We start from the raw sequence: 20177 nt of genomic DNA, 5'->3' as shown, positions 1-20177 counted from the left end.
AAAACTAACCGATTAGACATCCCTCCGCGACACCTAGTAGATGGCGGGTGTCATTGATTTCGAGAAAGTCGAAGTGAGTCCTCTCGATCGATCGATTGATCGACACAGGAGAGGGGTGGAAAATGACATCCATGTCCCCATCCAATATATATGATTGCGGGTTGACCCGTGAAGGCATAGTCAAACCAATGGGGAAGTTATAAAGGAAGAAGAAGGGGCGCATCGAAGCTTTGATCAAAGATCAACTCTAATTCTTCCCCCCGGCCCTAGATCGAAGGGACCTCGTCTGGTACTCACCCCCATCCATATTAGGAAACAAGACCTGATTAACGGCCCTGATTTCATCTCTCTCCTCTCTCTCTCTCTCTACTGCTCAACGCCCCTGAAGTTTAGTGGGACCCTCTCTCTCTCTCTCTCTCTCTCTCTCTCGCGGTCGCTCGGTCGCTCGAATCTCCACGACGGCAACCCAGAGCCCAATCAGCCCCCAGCCCGAATTGCTCTTCTTCTTCGCTTACTTGCTCTGGTTGAATTTTCCTTCTCTGCACCGGCAAACTAACCAAAAGGGAAACCCTCACCTTCAGCTCAATCGATCTCCCTCATCATTGATCAATGCAGGTATGCTCCAATCGCCCCTAACTCCGTGCTGCTCAATTCCGCCTCTCAACCGCTGAATTGGGTTCGGTTTGATTGGAATTTAGTTGGTCCGTGAAGCTGCCGGCTTTACTCGAGCTCCTGCTCGTGTTCTTTTTTAATCTGATTTCGGATTTGGGCACTTGGGTTTCTTTGAACTTCTTTTAGTTGGCCGAGTCAATCGATCGTTGTCTGAATTGGGGGGCTTGAACTAGTGAATTGCTCAATCAAAGTGTGATTTTTGCTACTTCTTTAAGTGACTTCGGGGTGATTTTCTGTTTCTTTTGTTGCCTGAAGTCTGTGGGGAATCAGAAGAATGTGACAAAAGGTTCAAGCATAGATTTTTCTCTGTTTTTGGCAGAGAGAATTGAGACTTGTACCGAAGTGTGATTGATGTGAAGTTAGGTACTTGGGCTAAAAAAGTAGAAACGTTGGAGGAGTTTTGTTTCTTTTCTCTCTTGGAATCATTGGTCTGTTCTTTTTTAGTGCTCACACTTCTTTCACATTCGGATATACTGAAGGGGCTGACTGCTTACTTATGACTTGTGGTTTGTCTTGCTTCAGTGTTTGAAGAATCTGAATGGTTTATATTTACTTGTCACAAATGTAGCTCTGCTTTGTTTTTCAGGGACTAATTTTGTTTTCGTGGCTTCCTAGATTGTGGAGTGTTGATGACCATACTAACTGATGAACCTTCTTTGCGGAGTTACTGTTGACGGGAATGCTCATATTCAAGACATGATGCGGAGCAACTTAGTATGAGTGATGGCGGGAAATGTTAGGTTTGAATCATCTCCTGCGAGCACAGATGAGTTATCTTTCAGTGGGACCCACCCAAATGTACAGAGGGGAAACCACTCGGGGGCTAGTCTCGATAGGTCAGGAAGCTTTAGAGAGGGTAGTGAGGGCAGGATGTTTAGTTCTTCTGCCTCTAATCTTTCTCGGGGAAGTTCCCCATTGCTCGGGGATTTGCCTCCAATATCTCAGTGTTTGGTTCTGGAACCCTTTCCAATAGTGGACCCGAAATACCCTAAATCGGGAGAATTGAGGAAGGTCCTCGGAGTTCCATTAGGAAGTAGTGCTGAAGATGGTTCTTTTGGAGCTAATCACGCAAAGGTTCCCCATCAAGTGGCCATGGAGGAACTGAAGCGGTTCAAGTCAAGTTTACTTGATGCTTCCATGAAGGCCAGGTAGTGTCATAAGTTATCATCAAAGCTGTTCTTTTTATGTTTATGTTTGATGATTCAGCCTTGGGATAAATTGTCTTTGCAGTTTGTCTAAACTAGATTAACCCTTCCACTAAGGGGGAAGAAAAAGAATCATGTCATCAAGTCGGACAAATTAATTCTCTGTTGTAATGCCTACTCCCACTTTCACGACGCAGTGAAATTCAACCTCTGATCTTCTTCAAAGTGTTCACATAAAAGAAGATACTTAATTGGATGGATCCATTGAAAGCAGAAGCTGAGACATTCCTAGTTTTAGAAGCATGACTAAGCGACTTGCATTGAATTTGGTATTACTGTCTTGTGCTTGCTCAGGACTAGAGTAAAAAGGTTGGATGATTCCTTGCAAAAGTTGAACAAGTACCATGAAGTTCTAAACCCCAAAAAGCAGCAAAGGAGTGAGTCATTGATGAATGAAAGACCAGGCGGGTCAAATTTGAAGACGGGTTCTCAGTTGCATCGTAATTCTTCTGACCTTTCAACCCATAGACTTGAAGACAGGGCAAAGAATGCTCCTTTAAATAAGAGATTCCGTACTTCAGTCGCCGAACTTCGGGTCAGTTGCAAAATAGAATAACACATCATACATCATGATTCCATGAGAATGTTTCTTCTCTATCTTCATATAATTATTCTGATACTAGTTTTTCAAACCAATGATTGCGAAATGCATTTGCAATTTCATTAGATATTACCTTGGTTGTCTCACATGATATCTTTGCATTTTGTTCTTGGTTGGTGTTGTTATACTATAGCTTCCTTTCAGGCGCAAAAAAAGGGATTGTATAGCATATCCTGTTTAGTGACTCTGAAATTGCTTTATCAGGGTGAGTGCCAAGGAAATACACCAACGAGACAATCCTTTGTCATGGGAAAGGATCGGGACGTGGGTAGGGATGGTGGTGAAGGTTCTGATCCCCTGGAAGAAAAGATTGGAAGGCTACCTGCTGGAGGAGAAAGTTGGGACAAGAAGATGAAGAGGAAACGGTCTATAGGAACTGTTTTCTCTAGACCAGTGGAAGGTGATGGAGAAGTAAAGAGAGCTACTCAGAAGGTGAAAAATGATACAAGTCTTCAGTTTTCTGATGCCCAAACTTTAAGGTAATGATCAGGGTCTATACAGTAGATACATCATGTCTACTGCCTCCCTAAGAGGAATGTCTACTGACAGCATGAAATCTGGGAACTGAAGTTATTACGACTTTCTTTTCGGAAGTGGATTGTTCTTCTGGAAACTGATTGTGATGGACCTTAGTTTTATTACTAAACTAGCCATGAAGCCTGTGCGTTGCCCGGGGTAGATCGTAATATCTTTTCTTTATCAATTTTATTTATATCATATGCTTATTTCAAACTATTACAAATAATCAATAAAAAAATATTATATTAGATAACTGATGTTAGTAAAATGTCATCGATAAAATAAGTAAACATATATAGTTATACCATATGTATAAATATATATTTATTTCATTGTCAATATTGATTTGATTAGATGTTAATTTTATTTTAAATAAAAAATTAAATATTACCAAATATTATGTAGATAAAATCTTCTCAATAAAATTTAAAAAATTTCCTTTTATGTCAGTATCTAATAAAAAGTATTCCTTCAATTTTAAAATTTAAAAATTTAGTGAAAGCCTATATTAAAGATAGCCCGGCGACCATATATTATTAGAAGAAATATATATTTTTATGCTATATAAATATATATTAATATATACTTACTTTATTACTAATATTTATGTGATCAGATATTAAATTTTTATGTTAAACAAAAGTTCAAGATTATCAAATATTATATAGATAATAAATCTTCTAAAAAAGTTTCAAAAATATTATATGATAACAGTATCTTATAAAAAATTCTAGCTTGGCCCACCACAGCTCCACTTTATATTATAATAAATATATATAGATATAGATAGAGATATTCATTTTTTTCAAAATTCAAAATTCATGATATATTGAATTAAATATTATGTAATCAACAATATCTTATTAGAAGATGAGGCAAATATTCTGTTTTACTCACAAAATATCTTTTAAAAATTAAAAAGTTGTTTTTTATAATGTCATAAAATATCTTTTACTTGGTTGAATGTCATAAAATATCTTTTAAAATTTTTAAAAATATTTTTTATTAAAAAAATAAAAAGTATGAGAAAATTTATTCAGAATGCTATCTAGCCGGGCCCACCTGCTCCGCTTTATGTGATATATACATATATATATAGATATAGATATAGATATAGATATAGATTTTTTAGTAGCTCTTGGAGATCCATAGTGTTTGGCTTTGCTGTCTAGACGAGATAAGTCCCGTGTAAGTTTTTAGTATGCGTATGTTGTTGAGCTGAGTTGTTTTGTTTGTGCTAAAAATCTTGAGACTTGACATCCTCATCAAAGGTGTATTGGTACAGATCTGGGTCTTTGAATGGTGGTGGTGGAATGAATAAGTCGGATAGTTCCTCGCTGGCTCCAGGCTCAAATATCCGCGGGTTTCCCAAGAATGAACAGGAGAAGGCCTCTCTTCAAAGGGATTTTTCACCTGCTTCTGCGAAGGACCGAGCCTTAGCTAAAGGAAATAATAAGTATGTATAATCTTATTGAGGTTTGACTTCTCATGTAATGATTAATTTGTCTTTGTTTGAAGTAGAGAGGATCTTTATTTTCAGATTGAGTATGCGGGAGGACATTGCTATGCAAAATCCCACTCCAGTGACGAAAGGAAAAGCCTCGAGGGCCCCAAGGAGTGGCCCTATAATGGCTGCTAGCTCACCCAATAGTCTTCCTCGTGCCTCTGGAGGGTTGGAATCTTGGGAACAGTCTCCGAGTGTTCCAAAAGTGCACTTCATGGGTGGCCCCAATAATAATCGGAAACGTCCCCTTCCATCTGGTTCGTCCTCGTCCCCACCCATGACCCAATGGGTTGGGCAAAGGCCGCAAAAAATATCCAGAACACGGAGGGCAAACGTGATTTCTCCTGTCTTGAACAATGATGAGATCCCAAACTCATCTGAAGGATGCAGTTCAGATTTGGGCCCCAAAATGACTTCCATGTCGAGAAACTTTGCCAGTGGAATCCAACAGTTGAAGGTGAAACTTGACAATGTTTCTTCTCCCGCTAGATTATCTGAGAGCGAGGAATCTGGGGCAGGGGAAAGCCATGAAGGTAGGTCGAAGGAGAAGAGAGCTGGCAGTATTGAAGTGGATGAAAGAGACGTGGTTCCAGTCCAAAATGTTGGTTCTTCTGGAGGACCAATGAAAAAAAGTCGGATGACGAGCAAGGATGAGATTGGAGACGTTGTACAGAGAGAAGGAAGGAGTGGTCGGGGGCCCTCATTTGCACGGGCTAGTAGCTCCCCTTCGAGGGAAAAGCTGGAGAATGCTGCAGGCTCTAAGCCACACAGAAGTATGAGAGCCGGGTCTGATAAGAATGGAAGGTAGTCAAAACTGTTTTTCTTTTTGCTAATTCCATTAGTTTATTTTTTTTTTGGGGTTAAAATTTAGTGATTTACGAATTATTTTTATGCTAATTTCAGCAAATCGGGACGACCTCCTCTGAAGAAATTATCTGAAAGAAAGGTTATTACTCGTCCTGGGAAGACACCAGCTGGCAGTACCCCAGATTTCAGTGGTAAACGTCTGTTTATCTTTTCGTATTTTATGTTACTGAAGTTTGGATTAGAAATTATTTTCTTACATGAGTGATAGTTTTAGTGAGCAAGAGAGTTCGTTCATAACTTTGTTAGTGTCAATTTAATTTGTTCAGCACAACATGTGGGATAATTTATTGAGGGATTTTTCTTCTCTTTCATTTTGCTTTCAAAAAAGGGAAAAAAAAAAAGAAGAAGTAATGCAAGTAATGTTATTTTTGTTGTTTGTCTTTCTTATTTGATTGCAACTGAATTACTCATGAGTAGGTGGAAATTACCTATTTATTTGCTAAAATGCTGGATTCGGCAGTCACTCCCTTTCTTGTTCTCTTTCAGGTGAATCAGATGATGATCGCGAAGAACTATTAGCGGCTGCTAGTTTTGCTTCTAGTGCAAGCTGTATGCCTTTGCAGCAGTCTTAATTTGGTCGGATGACCACATGATGGAAATTTCTAATCAATTGTGATTTTGGTTTCATTCTCAGATTCTGCTTGCATTGGAAATTTCTGGAAGAAAATGGAACCAGTCTTTGCTTCAATCTGCTCAGAGGACGTCTCCTACTCGGAACAGCAGGTACTGACAAAATTAAGAATTGATTGTTGATTTCGCATTTGAAAATAGAACTTTTCCTTCCTGGAAGTTGTTATTTTATTGGTCCAATGCTTCTATTATTTGAAGTCGGTTTTATTTGGATCTAGATCAAATCCTCGGAGGAGTTCCATGACAAGCTGTCCAAGAAACTTAACAGCAGCAATAGTCTTAAGGTAATTACTTGGAGTTATTGAGTGGTCCGGATAAGTTCAAATATTCATTGCCCGTTTTGTTTCATTCTATGGAAGTGTTAACAATTCCTTCTTTCTTAGGGCAACCTTGAACTTGAAGAAAACCCTATGTCTCAAACTCATATTTACGGAGCAGGAGATGATGACAGTCAAGGTCAGCATGCATTGAAAGAAATGGATGGAGCCATAAGTTTGGTCGAGGATGACATAATTAACATATATGGGAGATTGGACCCTGGAGGGATGAAAGTTATTCCAATGACCCAGAGACTATTGGCGTCTCTTATTGTGGAAGATGAAGCTATGGTTGGAGGTGACTGTGAAGGGAGTAATCCTTTCCACCATAGTGGAGAAAATCACATTTCCTGCCCGCCCATTAATGGAAACTTGAGAGAGAATAATTACAATATTGAATATGATTATCAGTTTGTGCCGGGTCCCCAGTTTCCCAATCAGTTGGGTGTCGAAAGATCTTGCAATGGTGTCATGAGCAAAAACATTCATAGTCCGGCCAACTGCGATATCCTACGAGGAGGATATGGTCAACTCATCCATAGCGGAGGAGGTTTTGCTGAGATAACTGAGAATGGTTATACTTGTGATGAACAATATGCGAGAATGTCTGTTGAGAGCAAAGTACTGCTGGAGCTCCACAGTATTGGGTTATATCCCGAGAACGTGGTAAGTCTATTCTGAACCCAATTTTTATTATTTAAACTGCCTTCATTGTTTCTTTCTCATCTCTCTTTCTTTGCATCTTCCGGACAAACTTTTGAGGTGGCATCTGGCAAAATTTTGGGCATGTTTACTTCTGGAGAATTTTTCATTTTTCCTAGAAAATTTTCTAAAAAGTTGAGAACTATAAAAAATATATTTACTTATATAGAAATGATTTTTTTTTCTTTTCCAGTATTCATAATTGTATCTGAATTAGAAAAGCATGTTTTTTAGTTCTCCAATTTTCTATTAGCTAATTTTTTCCATTTCTATCTTCCAATTTTTGACTTTCTTTTTATATTTGCTTTTCTATTTACAAATTAAATTCAAAATTTCCATGAATGATGAATTATCTCAAAGTAAAGAATTTTCTAACTTAATATTAGTAAACATGCTTTTATACTTTTCTATGGAGAAATAAATTAAGAAAAGTGGAAAATAGAGATGGAAATGAAGAATCAGTTCTCTAAAAGTAAACAGGCCCTTTATTTCTGCTGGGAAATTATTCAAGAAAAGTGGAGATAGAGAGAGAAATTTAAGTTTGTGCTGAAAATTATTTGACATAAGTGGGAAAAGGTGGAGAGAAGAGAGTGTAGAGACATCTTGAGAGAAGTTTGAGTACCGATTGACTTGTTGATGGTTCTAACGATGTCTCTCCACCCTGTCTTCCTCCCTCCTTTTCCCTCCTCTATTGAGTTATATCCGATAGGCTCCAAATCCTGTAACTTTATCCATGTGCTTCCCGCTTCATCTTTTTCCAGCTATATTTTAATTGATGTTATGTCTTTTTGGATGCTTTTTTCAGCCTGATTTGGCAGATGGGGAGGATGACTCGATCAACAATGAAATTTCTGACCTTCATAAAATACTTACCCAAAAGGTTATATTTCTCAACCTGAACCTTTAAATTCCTTTTTTTTATTATTATTTTATTGGGACATGTAATCTGAGAATACCATCATAAGGTGCCTGCAAGAGCATTTCTTCAGCGGCAATCTTCCTTTAATTCATCTGGGGCTGCATCTCTCACTTGCTAACTGAATTTCAGATTGACGCAAAGAGGGCCTGTCTAAGTCAGTTAATTGCAGCTGGGAAAGGAGATCAAAAAGATGGAAGGTGGGGTTTTTTGATAGTTAGGAGGTTTTATCGTTGATGTTAGACTTTCTTTATGATTGATATGAAGTAAATCTGTTGGGGTTTGAATTATATGACAACAATTCATAAAATTACTGCACAGAGCCTGTTGCTTCATAGATTATGTATTTATTATTTATTATTGTTTCTGAAACTTGCAGGGACCTCGAGCAGATTGCAATGGACAAACACATTGAGGCAGCTTATAAAAAGCAGCTGGTCATCTTCGAACGCCTTACCTTTTGTTATCTTGTTGAGATGTTACTATTCTTAAAATTCATCATCTATTAGTACTTATATTCTTTTAGAATATAGTATTGATAGCAAAGTTATGGTTGGATGATAATTGCAGGCCACTCGAGCAACTTATGCTTCGAAGTATGGGATTCCTAAGGTTCCTAAACACGTTGCTGTGGCTTTCACAAAGAGAGCTCTTGTGAGATGTCGTAAGTTCGAAGAGACAGGCAAGAGTTGTTTCAGTGAGCCTCCATTTATTGAAGCCCTTTCTGCCCCCCCTCCTCGTTGGGAAGAGTCACTGGATTGTGCTAAGTTATCCGAAACAACTCCCAACTCTAAACCAGAAAGTGGAGCAGCAGGTTCGAGTTTTTTGAACTTCTCTCAAATGGATTATCCAGGAGTAACTCATCTATAACTATAACCACAGTTTTAGAAACCAGAATTGTCTGACTGGCTCGAGTACAACTGAACCGGCTACAGAACCTTGAACTGGTCCCATTTATGCCGATTTTCTGGGTGAACTGATCAAGGATCCTTGCTTTGTATCAGTCTCCTTTTCAGTTTATTGAATTTATTTTGCTAAATGATTTCTGTTATTATTTTGAAACTCAGTTGAATCCATCGAGCCATATTTCCAACACGTGAACCCATATTGTGCTGACTCATCCTTTCCTTGTTCTTCAGGGCCCTTCTCCAGCAGAGTTGATCGGCATGATCTTAACAACGGTCATGGTACATGTGAAACTAATGGAACCATTGCAAAAACTGGGCCGTTACAGATCAGAGGGAAGAAGAAGGAAGTTCTGCTCGATGACATCGGAGGCAAACCTCCTTCTCTCAGAATCCCGGCAAGCCTTGGGAACACTTTCTCCGGTGGAGCAAAGGGTAAGAGGAGTGATAGAGAACGAGACAGAGATCGGGATCCGCAAACCAAAAACGCTAAGACCGGCCGTCAGATTAATGCTAAAGGTGAGCGTAAAACAAAGGCGAAGCCTAAGCAGAGAACTGCCCAGTTATCCACATCCGTTAACGGCTTTATTAGCAATAGTTCGGACGTGAAAAGAGAGACTGTTGGTGCGATGCCCAGTAATGGTAATGTTGGCTCAGATACAGCTAAGGAGAATAAGGAATCTGTCGAACTTGCAAATCTGGACCTGCCAATAGACTCGATTGACGACCTAGATGTGCCGGGCTGGTTTAACTTCGATGGAGATGGGTTACAGGATATTGACTCGGCGGGTCTTGAGATCCCCATGGACGATCTGTCCGATGTATTTCTGTGAAGAAGACAGCGTGTACCATAAAAGAAGCAGCTGCAGAAAATGTTTCTTGGGACAAGCAACGTTGATATAATTTGAAATTTGTTTCCTGCTCCTTACAATTAGCACCCTGTAATTATGGCCATTCTTTCTTGTATACTTTGTTCGGGAAGGTTTTTGGAAGGAGAAAAACCCAAAGAAGTTTATGTTATAGGAGTGATTTTCCTCTGTAACAAAGTACATTCAAAAGTTTAGCATCTCTTTTCTGCCATAGTGGTTGGCTCTCTTGAACTCTTGATTCTTGTATTGATTAGTGATGCGATGATATATTTAATCTTGATCTCTGTTTCTTGTCTCTCTTTGATGTTATAGTCCGGTAACGACAATCCTTTGGGATATGATTATTTGCTCTTATTGGAACTCATTTTTGTTATTCGGTCATTTCATGCTTAGTTTACATTGTTTCTCTCTGGGATTGCCCGTTTGCTGTTTGGGTTTTTCCCCAGTTAGTCTGGCTGGAGTCTGACAAAACTTTTGGGTCCTGATATTCAGTCACATGGAGAACGCAGCACGGGCTTATCGAGAAGACTCACCGGGTAAGTTATAAAGCTATGAAAATTCGTGCTTTTAGTTCTTCTCTAGGGTGTTTACTTGTTACTTTGTCAAGCTTTTCATATATTTCAGATACGGTAACCATGCTGCTGTCTATTTTGCTTCATAATCATCCATCAACTGCTGAGCACGTTCTGGTCACTAGCAAGTTGGTTTAACAAGAGAGGAAACAGACTTTCTCTGAAATAGTCGCAGGTAAATTTGTCGTGCTCAGAGGTTCTTTAAGCTTACAATTATGTACTGTTGGCTGGACAAAATGATTGATATTTGATAGTTTCTCATTTGGGCTGTGTATCTTAATCATTCAGCGGTTCTTTCGCTGAATCGCTCAGCTGAAGGCAATTTTATCATATTTGCGGCGGTGCCCCTCAACTTTTACATAATTTGCAAATGAGTCCATTTGCAATTTCACGAGAAGAAAATAAGCTTTCGAAGTTGGAGGCAGATAAGCTGTCCAGGTTGTAAGGTATCAGTAATTTGGAGATGCAATGAGGTGGGAGGGCACGGGGTATCAGGCTCGAGTACACTTGTGCCTTCGAGTTCCAAATGACTTGTTTGGGTTGACTTCCAAATTGCTTGCGACTCCGTGTACTCAGGTCCAGTCGAGACTCTGATCTTTACAGTTCTCTTCTTACTCAATGCATATCGACTGTGCGCCAGGTTTCGTGTATTGCTCTTCAGATTAGCCTTTCCTTATATGCAAACTCTCATTCTGATAACTCGACAGAATGTTTCGTAGATAACATGTCACTTATAGAGTTCCATATGAATCTACGAAGCCTTTACGTTGCTTTATGTGTGGGCTCATTTTAAATTCTATACTTTTGCATTTCATTTGGTGCACTTTCAGACAGCCAGATCGATCAGAGTAGCGAAACATCTTTGAGCATCATTGGGTCATGCTGTGTAAAGATAATCCGGTCCTTAGCTACTAATCCAATCTGCTCCCAGTTTGACATTTCGATCAATTAGCCTTTTATCGAGCATATCCGTAGTTTTTCTTGTAATATGATCTTTAACTTCGGACCCGATTAAGTTTGAACGCTCAACTGGAGCTTCTACGGTTATGAGACTCCCACCAATTTATTGGTGAACAGACGACACCTACATTTGTGAGAGGGACAATAAAAAAATACCATTTCAATCCGTCCTTAGGGATATTTGTTGTCCTAACTCATGTCTGTATCCCTTCACCTCTGGCCAATAAAAGTTCATCAACGTCCTCTTCCCCGTCTAGTCGGACACACAGATACAGGCAGAAAATGAAGTACAAGAAGCTCCGCAAGTTCAAGCTCGAGCACGAAGAATGGAGCGGCCAGTCATTCCCCTCTACATCATCGAGGGAGAACTACTGGAGGGTGGAACGAGGGGAGAATTATTTAGAGTGGAAGGTCGCGAAACTTTCAGAAGCGATCAGGAGGTTCCTCAAGTCGAGAGAGGGGAACCCACCGGTAAAGGCCGGCGTGTCTGAGGACGCATCTCAAGTGGCATAAGGAGAAGAATGGAGATCAGAGTTAATCGAAGATGAATAAATGAGGATTTTAGATGAGTTCTTACCGTATGTATTTTTTGAAAAGTGCTATCCTTGTAGTTGTTTTACCTCCGTTTTTTCAAGCGATTGTGAATGCTTATTCAGTAAGAGTCGGCTAATATGGTACGATGAAACGGAATGGGACATGGAACACGACAAGATACAAGATTCAGATTACAATAGGGGGAGTTCGCTAGGTTTCTATTCCACTGTGCCATACCGATCCCGAGATTTCATTATGGATTCTCAAGAAAAGACTTCCGCTGCCAAGTAGCAGACTAGCAGTAATGAGACATGCATTAACAAACAGGAGGCATATACAAACTAGAAAAGAGGACACTGAAAACCGGCTTCGGATCAGGTAACAGGCATCTATGTCCGCATACGCATGGAAACACGAGGGTACAATATGTTACTGTGAGAATCAGATGTACGCAGCTAAACACCTACATCTCCCATTCCATATATAAAATCATTTCTTCGGGGACTCTGCTGCATTTTATCACTGCCAGATCAATGTCCATTTTGTGCACTTCAGATGGAACTCAGTTTACTCCTTTTCATCTGAAACTCTATCCATAATGACTGAATTGCCTTTTTTCCAATTCTGCATCTGAACAATTGGGTGGAAAGAAAGATGTGGTAACCATCACAAAATTGAGCTTTCTTGTGAAGACGTGCCATGATAACCTGAAATGGTAGTATTTAGTACGGGTCAATTGAGTTCGACCACTATTTAGCGGGAAAACAGAGTATAGCATTGCAACTGAAATAAGGCCAAAATCAATATGAGTTGCCAGAATTCAACTAAACTGAAAGAACAGTACTTTCCAGTCAAATTCGGTGAAGTTCCTGTACATCCCAGACAGATATTTCCTTCAGAATTGAATTGTATTAAATTTGGATGAACTCGTTTCTTGCAAAAATTTGAGAGAGAGTAGAAGATGTTTGACCTTTATTTCTTTCCTTTCTTTGGCGAGGAATATTTCCGAGACTTCTTGGGGCTTTCGGTGAAAAGATCGTTATACTTGTCTAGGATCCGGTGCTTCTCATCGGGCCTGCCCAACATTTCGTAAGCATCTGCCACCTTCTGCACGACGGACTTATCTGTGGGCTTCCTATCAAAAGCTTCGAGGTTCTTGAAGAGCTTTGACAGTGCAGAACCCCAAAAAAAAAAAATTCCAATCAAGAGAAAAAAAAAGCAGGAAAAAATATAAGATCAAACAATGAAAAGAAAAAACACGGATCAAATAGCAGAGGAATATTGTAATAACAATATCACAACCCAAAGATGCATACTTTTGACTTTCATTCTTCTACGTGCTAAACCCCCCTCTAAATTCAGAGAGTGGATTTGGTTAAACAGGAAAGCACGGAAACTGCCATGTGAAATGGTTGAGCTACGTGCAGCATTCCATTCTGTGACATTTCGACATCTTAATACCTCAAACATGGCAAGCATATGAGGCTCGTACGAAAGCATACCTTCACAAGATCGTCGAGCATGTTGTTTCTGTAATATATCGATATCATGGCGCTGCATAACTGCCAAGGCACGGAATGCAGATCGTTACCAATTTTCTTCACCCAAAACCGATGGGCTTCTTCTGCTCTATGATCCATGTCCAGAGCCCGAATCAACTGTGTGTAAGTTCCGTTTGTGTTTCCTTGTCCCTTGCTCAACATCCATTTGATTACCTACAGGAAATTCATAGACACACCACTTGTGGCACCGAATTAATGGACCCAGGATAAAGTGTTACTCTCCACACAGTCACAAAAGGGAAATTCAATTCTTGGATATAAAAAATTTATGCATAGCAGATCATGGCAGTTCTCGGGTTTGTAAGGTCCATATCCTTGAATGTCTTGAAACTTGTTCTACCAAAGTTCTTTATATTATGGGAGGTCTATTACACAATTGAGATAGAGTAAGAGAGAAGAGATAACTTACCTGGATAACTCTATGCCATTGTTGTTCTTTCTCGAGAGCGACCAATGCTCTCCTAAGCGGGCCGATTGGAAAGTTCTGCTCCCATGCAACCCAGGCATCAAGAGCACCATATACAGCTTCCTTATTGTCTTTCAACTCAAAGAGCTACATTAGATTTAACAAGAATGGACCTTAGTTCAAAGGTATAGCTCATTAAGTAAGCGACAGATGAATCAAGACTACACTTAATATCTAGAACAGAATATAAGAGAAAGAACGAGAGAGATGCATAATAAGACATTGAAAGACAAAAAGCAGGAGTCTTTTCAAATATCTTTCTGCAAAAATTCCATACGAGAATCCACAAAACCTCCTAAAATGCTTTGCAACCTCGCTGAAATTTAGCTGCTCAATCTCTTGATATAGATAGATTGTGGCTTTCTCTTACAAACATGAAAGAGGAGCATGAATGTTTTGCCATACTATGACATATCAATCAAAATATTCCCACCTTAAAAAACTGATCTTCCAGTCATACTAAATCTACATTAGACCTCTAGCTTCCTTGTACTAATTAGGCGAATAGCTTGATTAACTTGGCAATACCTCATCAAACATCTTGGCAGGAATTTGCAACTTGATTTTGATAAAGCTAAAAACTCATGAGCAAGAGTGGTAATTTTGTATATAACATGATGATCTGTTTAATCTTACTCACTGTTTTCAAAAGAAAATTGAACTTGTCCCTTCTTGAAATGTTTTCACCAATTCTAAGCTTTTGCAATCCTCCTGGATCCTCTGATCCATCTTTCATAACATGGTAATCGTCCTCATCCAACTGAAATTGCAGTTAATGAATATCACAAAGAAATGAATCCGAGTCATGTTGTTAAAAGAATATGTTGCTAAATCAAACTAACCATCCTTTCGACATATACACAAAGATTCAATAACATAAGAAAATATTACATCTATTTTCGAGTTATGCAATATCAGGTAGGTCATAAATATGGCGACAACAGATTACATCAGAGTATAACTGAGCCATAAGGTGAATGTCTCATTCATCTACCAAGAACCAGTAACCAAGATATTTACTTTCATCCAAAGAAAAGGACGTAAGAACTGCGATGTGCTGATGGTTACCCTAGGAGATGCTGCAGCTCTACTAGTGACCCGCTCGTAACTCTGAGCTTGAGTCATTGTACTGTATGCAGGCCTCAGTTTCTCGAACCATATCCCTTCTAACCAAGCCGACTGACGAACCTGCACATAATATAAACAACTCTAAGACTAACTCACTGAACCGCTAAGGCCAATCAGAAAACCCACCTATCAGCTCAGTGGCTTTTCACATTGTTTGAGACACAAGATAACTAGAAAGGAATGCTATTCACCGCAACCGCGGTCCGGAACAAATGGTCCCAGAGGTCACAAAGCAAACGACATTAACGATGGCTGAGGACTGTATCTTCAAACAAAACAGAAAAGCACCAACCTTTTAACTTGCAAACACATCAGTTAACCCAACCAAATGACCCCTTCTCTTTTTCCTGTTAGTAATCACTTTTTCTTATCTCCAATTGGGAAAAGGCAGTGAGGAGGTGTTAGAAACCATCCTCTCAGCCACGACCCAGTTACTTATATCTTTCTTGTTTGCTTCTTTCTTTCTGCAGATAGCTAATTCTAAGGAAAAGTACGCAGAAGAATGAAGAATACCATGTAATGCTTCCCCAACGAACGCCACATCTCCAGGAAGGCCCGTAGAGAGAGAGAGAGAGAGAGTGAGGGGAGCGGGAGACGGGGAACAGAAGGAGAAGCAACCTTTGGCGAGATTCGGGCTTTTATCGACTGTCGAAAAGATTTAATTTCCATTTACCCCCTTGAAGTTTGCTCGCCCATTCTATTTACATCCTGCAGTTTCAATGCTTGCCCATGTATTTTTGAGACTTTCACAATTCTTCAAAGTGACGTGCTACAATAAAAGATTATAAAATTCTTCCATCTAATCTATATCTATATATATATATATATATACTTGTATCCCCATAATAAATATGGTTAAAAATGTAGTTTTATAGAGTATAAGGTCGAAGAGCTATTGATTCTAATAACTGATTGCGCTATGGACGTGGTTTCTAAAGAATACAAATTACCTCTGATTTTTTTTCAAATTTCGTAAGCATTTGGAATAACTAGTGAATTACAGCAGGAAGACCATCTAATATCATTAACTCTTTCAGATTTCGTAAGCATTTGGAATATGATTTTTTTTATCCATATTTGTATTATAATTTTTTCCAATTATTCTGAATATATCATTATATGCACTAATATTTAAATGCTTTCAATTTAAGAATATATAATTTAATGAAAATTTTCAATTGCGATGTCAAATATTTTTAAAAAATTCATCTAAAAATACTACTATAAACAGTAACTCGTGCAAGAACATGGAAACAAGAACAATTCCCAACTCATCAACGAAGAATAAGTTGTCACACCATAATGCTTATTTTCATTTAAGCAAGTATGAGACAACCATGAGAATTCTCCTACAACAACTCCCGACGTTCTCACTCGACTGCCCCCAGTCACCGTCAATTTTCTCCCTTCCAGCCTCCACCTTTCCGCAGTTCCGTTTGTATATGTGAAGCGGTCCCTTCCAGCCCTTGCGGTCCCTAAGAACAAATTCGCACATTGTAGTGCTTATTTTATTTTTCTGAGCAAGTGAGTGCGAGTGTGAGAGCAACCATGAGATCTTTTTTGCAACAACTCTCGACATTCCTGATCGACTGCCCGCCCCCCATCACCGCCAATCTTTGCTTTCCCGCCTCCACCTCCCACAGTCCCGGCGGTATAATGTGAACTCTCCCTGCCCGCCCTCGGCCCCCTTGCTCACAAGCCTTTGAAAAAAACCCCCCGTTGAAGAATATATTGAAACTTGAAGGGGCGAAGAGAAATTATCCCATGGGTGTGTATCACATATACAAAGTTACATCCTCATGAGTGGATGCCGTACTGCAGCAACTGCCAAAAGTCTCAGGAAAATCGTGACTACTTTTGGGAGCAAAATCAAAATAAATTGAAACTTGAAGGGGCGAAGAGAAATTACCCCTAATTGATGAGCAGGAAATTGAGCAGTGGCGATGAAGTGGCAGTCCCACCGCTCGATCTTCCTTCCCCGCATTGCCCATCTCCTCTGATAGACCTCTGCTTCAAGTCATTCTCTTCACATTCGACATCTCTGGTCCAATGGGAAGACAAATCTCAAACACCCACATGAGATAAGTCTTCGAATAATGCAAAGTAAGCTCCTTTGATTTCTCTGTGTCCGCGTTCGAGAACAGACAATGGGTCTCGGCATCTCCGTCTTGATAGCATTGAAAGCTTCATTTTGGTTCATCATCTTCACACTCCTCAGAATCCTTGGATTGCCGAAACTGTCACTGGCCTTCTTGTATTCCTCCTTGGTCTCCTTCCTCGTCTCAGTAGCTTCCCACCCATGGATCAACCTCCCCTTGTTTCTGGGCAAGAGGCCCGATGGGTCCTTCCCCATTTGGTCACTCGTCATATTCGGCCCTTATCTCTTGTTCGTCAGGGTCTTCTCTAAATTAAGGAGGCTTCTCAGTGGAGAGGAACCTTACAGTGAGGTCTGCGAGGGCGTGTACGTCGGAGGCTGGCCTTCTTCGCGCAAGAAGATGCCGCCCGGGGACCCCGCGATCGTCGATTGCACCTGCGAGTTCCCGAGGCGGTCCGAGTTTGCTGGGCAGCCGTACCTCTGTGTCCCAACTTGGGACACCCGGTCCCCCCAGCCCCAGGAGATTGAGTCCGCGGTGAAGTGGGCGTTGCGCAAGAGAGCGCAGAATAAGCCGGTGTTCATCCACTGTGCCTATGGTATAGCTCTAGCTTTTCTTGAACATTTCCAGTTTAGCTTGTGTTTTGCAATTGAATGTGCTTCAGGCTCGTTTAACCAATGAGCAGATAGTGTTCATTATCTTTTCTCAGAGATAATTGTTCGACAACAGTCAACCTCATTCATGTGTCTCGGAAGCTTGATGTTAACCACGGCAATTCATAATATTAGCAGTGCTAACTCATTGATTCTTGTAGCTCTTAAGTTCCTGTGGAATCGACAGATATTTCCACACTTTGTGCCTATGTCTTTACCTCATACATGTCTAACTTTTACTGCAGAAGTTTCAACTGTCAATGAGTGACGCCATGGTTAAATACCGACCCTTCTCTGCCCATGTGGATTTGGTAACTTTGCTTAAAAGAGATAGTGGGTCTTATTTATTGAGATGAGCAAATGAGAGATATAGCAAGTAGTTATGTGGCTCACTTTGATAAATTTGGGCAAGGAGTGAACCAAGCAGGTGTGGTTTAGGATTGAGGGTTAGATAGGCCATTGATCTATTTCTTCAAGTGATTTTTGCCTGTTTGGACTGGTGGAATGCAATGCGAATTTGATTCTGCAGCAGTGAACTGGGCTTCCCAGAAGAGATTACAGAATAAGCCAGTCTTTTAACCACTGTGCCTACGGAAGGGTTGTTAAATTTCGAGAACAATTCAGTTTAGCTTCTATGTTGCACTTGACTGTGCTTCAGGCTCATATAACAAATTCGTGGATCGTGCTCATTATCTTTTCTAAGAGCTAATTGTTGGATAACAATAAACCTCATATCCGTGTCTCAGAGATCTTATGTTGCTGTAGTACTTCTTAATATTTGCAGTGCTAACTCCTTGACTACTGCAGCTTCAAACTTCCTGCAGAATCGACTGATATTTCAGCACTTTGTGTCTGTCATTACCTCATACTTTTCTATCTTCCAACGTTATAGTTCAGTGTTAAACTCTAGCCCATATATGAATTAGCAGTAGTCAAATTAATTGAAGATTGGAACCTTTATTATAACCTTGGTCACAGACGTCGAGTTTAAGTTTCGACTGTTAATGAGTGACACCATGGTCAAATACCAGCCCTTCTCTGTCCATTTTGGATCTGCTATAATCTTTTGCTTAAAAGAGATAATAGGTCTTATCCATTGGGATGAGCATTGAGATATAAAGCAAGTAATTATGTGGGTGACTTTGATAAATTCGGGGCAAGGAGTGAACCGAGCAGGGTAGCTTAGGATTGGAAGCTAGGTAGGCCGATGATGTATTTCTACAGGTGATTGCAGCCTGTTTGGGATGGTGTGGAAGGCAGTGGAAATATTACTCCCAATATTATTGCCTGAATGGCCATTCTCTTCCATTCCATAATAAACTGGTCCTTTGTTGGCAATTGTATTTATATGGACATGGGTATATTAACTGGTCGTTTATCCCAAAGGATGGGTATAGTTAGTTTGTACAGAGTATGATAAATACTTTCGGTTTACGTCAGGTTACGGTTTTACTTTAATTTGAAGTCGAAAGTTCTCCGATTCTGTGGGATCTAGGTTATATATGGTCCATTTAAAGTTTCACTTCACTATAATCAAATGCCAGCTTGTCTGTTGCTTCTTGGATCTGGATGAATAGGTGAATCTTTTTCTTCGCATTGTGGGGTTGCAGGGTGGGGGTGGGTGGACTCGCTCTTGTTAGTGAATTCTAATCTTCATACTTTCTTCAGGTCATGGAAGAAGTGTTGCGGTAACCTGTGCATTACTGGTAGCTCTGGGGGTTTCAGAAGACTGGAAGAATGCAGAGAAGGTTATTAAAAAGAGTCGGCCTTATATTCGAATGAATGCTCTCCACCGCCAAGCCCTAGGGGAATGGTCGAAACACAGGCTATCTACTTCTACAAAAAACGGTGGAACCGACAGAGTTCGGTGATATGGTACGATCTTCCCAATCAATTGTAATGGTATAGATATTGATCGATACGATTACGGAGGTCGTGCTAAACCTTAATGTCTTATCGATGCTTCTTCTAAAAGATTTTGATGGACAGTTTTATTGGAAACTCTGAACTCTTAATACTGCTTGGAATGTATTATCAGAGTCACTGCACTGTTCTGTAACTAATTTAAACATTGTACTTTTAGTGAAGCCGGTTTTCCGTTCTGATTCTGATATGGTACTCAATGATTTATTCAAATTGTTTCTGCGATGAATGCTTATCTAGACGCGAGTGTCAGGCAGCTATTTCATCTGCCATAATAGTAGTTCACTTCACGAGTTATTCGAATTAGATCAGCACTGATATCACAGATACGAATTGGTAAACATGTATTCATGCTTATATATGCCTCTTACAGATTCGGATTGGTCTTGTTGTCATGATTTGCTTTGCTGATACGATCACGAAGGTTGTGTTCAACCTCAGTATAATGTCTATCTTTGCTTCTTAGAGATTCAGATGAGCAGCATTATTTGTAACTCAAACTCCGAACAAATTCTTATGCTACTGGGAATGTATTTATCGTCAGAATCAATGCACTGTTTGGTTAACTAATTAAAACAT

General features: G+C 39.8%; 3 protein-coding genes across 5 annotated transcripts; 2 read left to right on the top strand and 1 right to left on the bottom strand.

Annotated features, from left to right (window-relative positions):
• The first annotated feature begins 224 nt into the window (after nucleotides 1–224).
• On the top strand, nucleotides 225–10004 carry LOC116195032. 2 transcript variants are annotated; one of them, XM_031523987.1, is made up of 16 exons: nucleotides 225–615; nucleotides 1288–1820; nucleotides 2172–2412; nucleotides 2683–2957; nucleotides 4283–4453; nucleotides 4538–5305; nucleotides 5405–5499; nucleotides 5855–5917; nucleotides 6003–6091; nucleotides 6217–6282; nucleotides 6382–6981; nucleotides 7823–7897; nucleotides 8066–8133; nucleotides 8313–8370; nucleotides 8504–8747; nucleotides 9073–10004. In XM_031523987.1, exons 2-16 carry the CDS (start codon nucleotides 1396–1398, stop codon nucleotides 9669–9671), a joined length of 3837 nt encoding a protein of 1278 aa, XP_031379847.1. In that variant the 5' UTR covers nucleotides 225–615; nucleotides 1288–1395; the 3' UTR covers nucleotides 9672–10004. The 2 variants fall into 2 exon arrangements, with proteins under 2 accessions (XP_031379847.1, XP_031379848.1); XM_031523988.1 differs by having other exon boundaries at nucleotides 1259–1820.
• Nucleotides 10005–11938: 1934 nt separating this feature from the next.
• On the bottom strand, nucleotides 11939–15592 carry LOC116195034 (pentatricopeptide repeat-containing protein At4g18975, chloroplastic). Its single transcript, XM_031523989.1, has 7 exons — nucleotides 15443–15592; nucleotides 14870–14989; nucleotides 14442–14561; nucleotides 13745–13888; nucleotides 13276–13488; nucleotides 12744–12937; nucleotides 11939–12480 (listed from the first exon to the last, which is right to left on the bottom strand). Exons 1-6 carry the CDS (start codon nucleotides 15470–15472, stop codon nucleotides 12746–12748), a joined length of 819 nt encoding a protein of 272 aa, XP_031379849.1. The 5' UTR covers nucleotides 15473–15592; the 3' UTR covers nucleotides 11939–12480; nucleotides 12744–12745.
• A 1290-nt stretch (nucleotides 15593–16882) lies between these two features.
• Nucleotides 16883–19784, top strand: LOC116197595 (uncharacterized protein YnbD-like). Of its 2 annotated transcripts, XM_031527772.1 has the most exons (3): nucleotides 16883–17620; nucleotides 17921–17986; nucleotides 19344–19784. In XM_031527772.1, the coding sequence occupies exons 1-2, from the start codon at nucleotides 17077–17079 to the stop codon at nucleotides 17941–17943; spliced, it is 567 nt and encodes a 188-aa protein (XP_031383632.1). In that variant the 5' UTR covers nucleotides 16883–17076; the 3' UTR covers nucleotides 17944–17986; nucleotides 19344–19784. The 2 variants fall into 2 exon arrangements, with proteins under 2 accessions (XP_031383632.1, XP_031383631.1); XM_031527771.1 differs by lacking the exon at nucleotides 17921–17986 and having other exon boundaries at nucleotides 16892–17620.
• Nucleotides 19785–20177: the final 393 nt, after the last annotated feature.

The sequence above is a fragment of the Punica granatum genome, chromosome 2 (genome assembly GCF_007655135.1).
Source record: "Punica granatum isolate Tunisia-2019 chromosome 2, ASM765513v2, whole genome shotgun sequence".
NCBI lineage: Eukaryota > Viridiplantae > Streptophyta > Magnoliopsida > Myrtales > Lythraceae > Punica > Punica granatum.
This window is presented reverse-complemented; position numbering and strand designations above follow the sequence as displayed.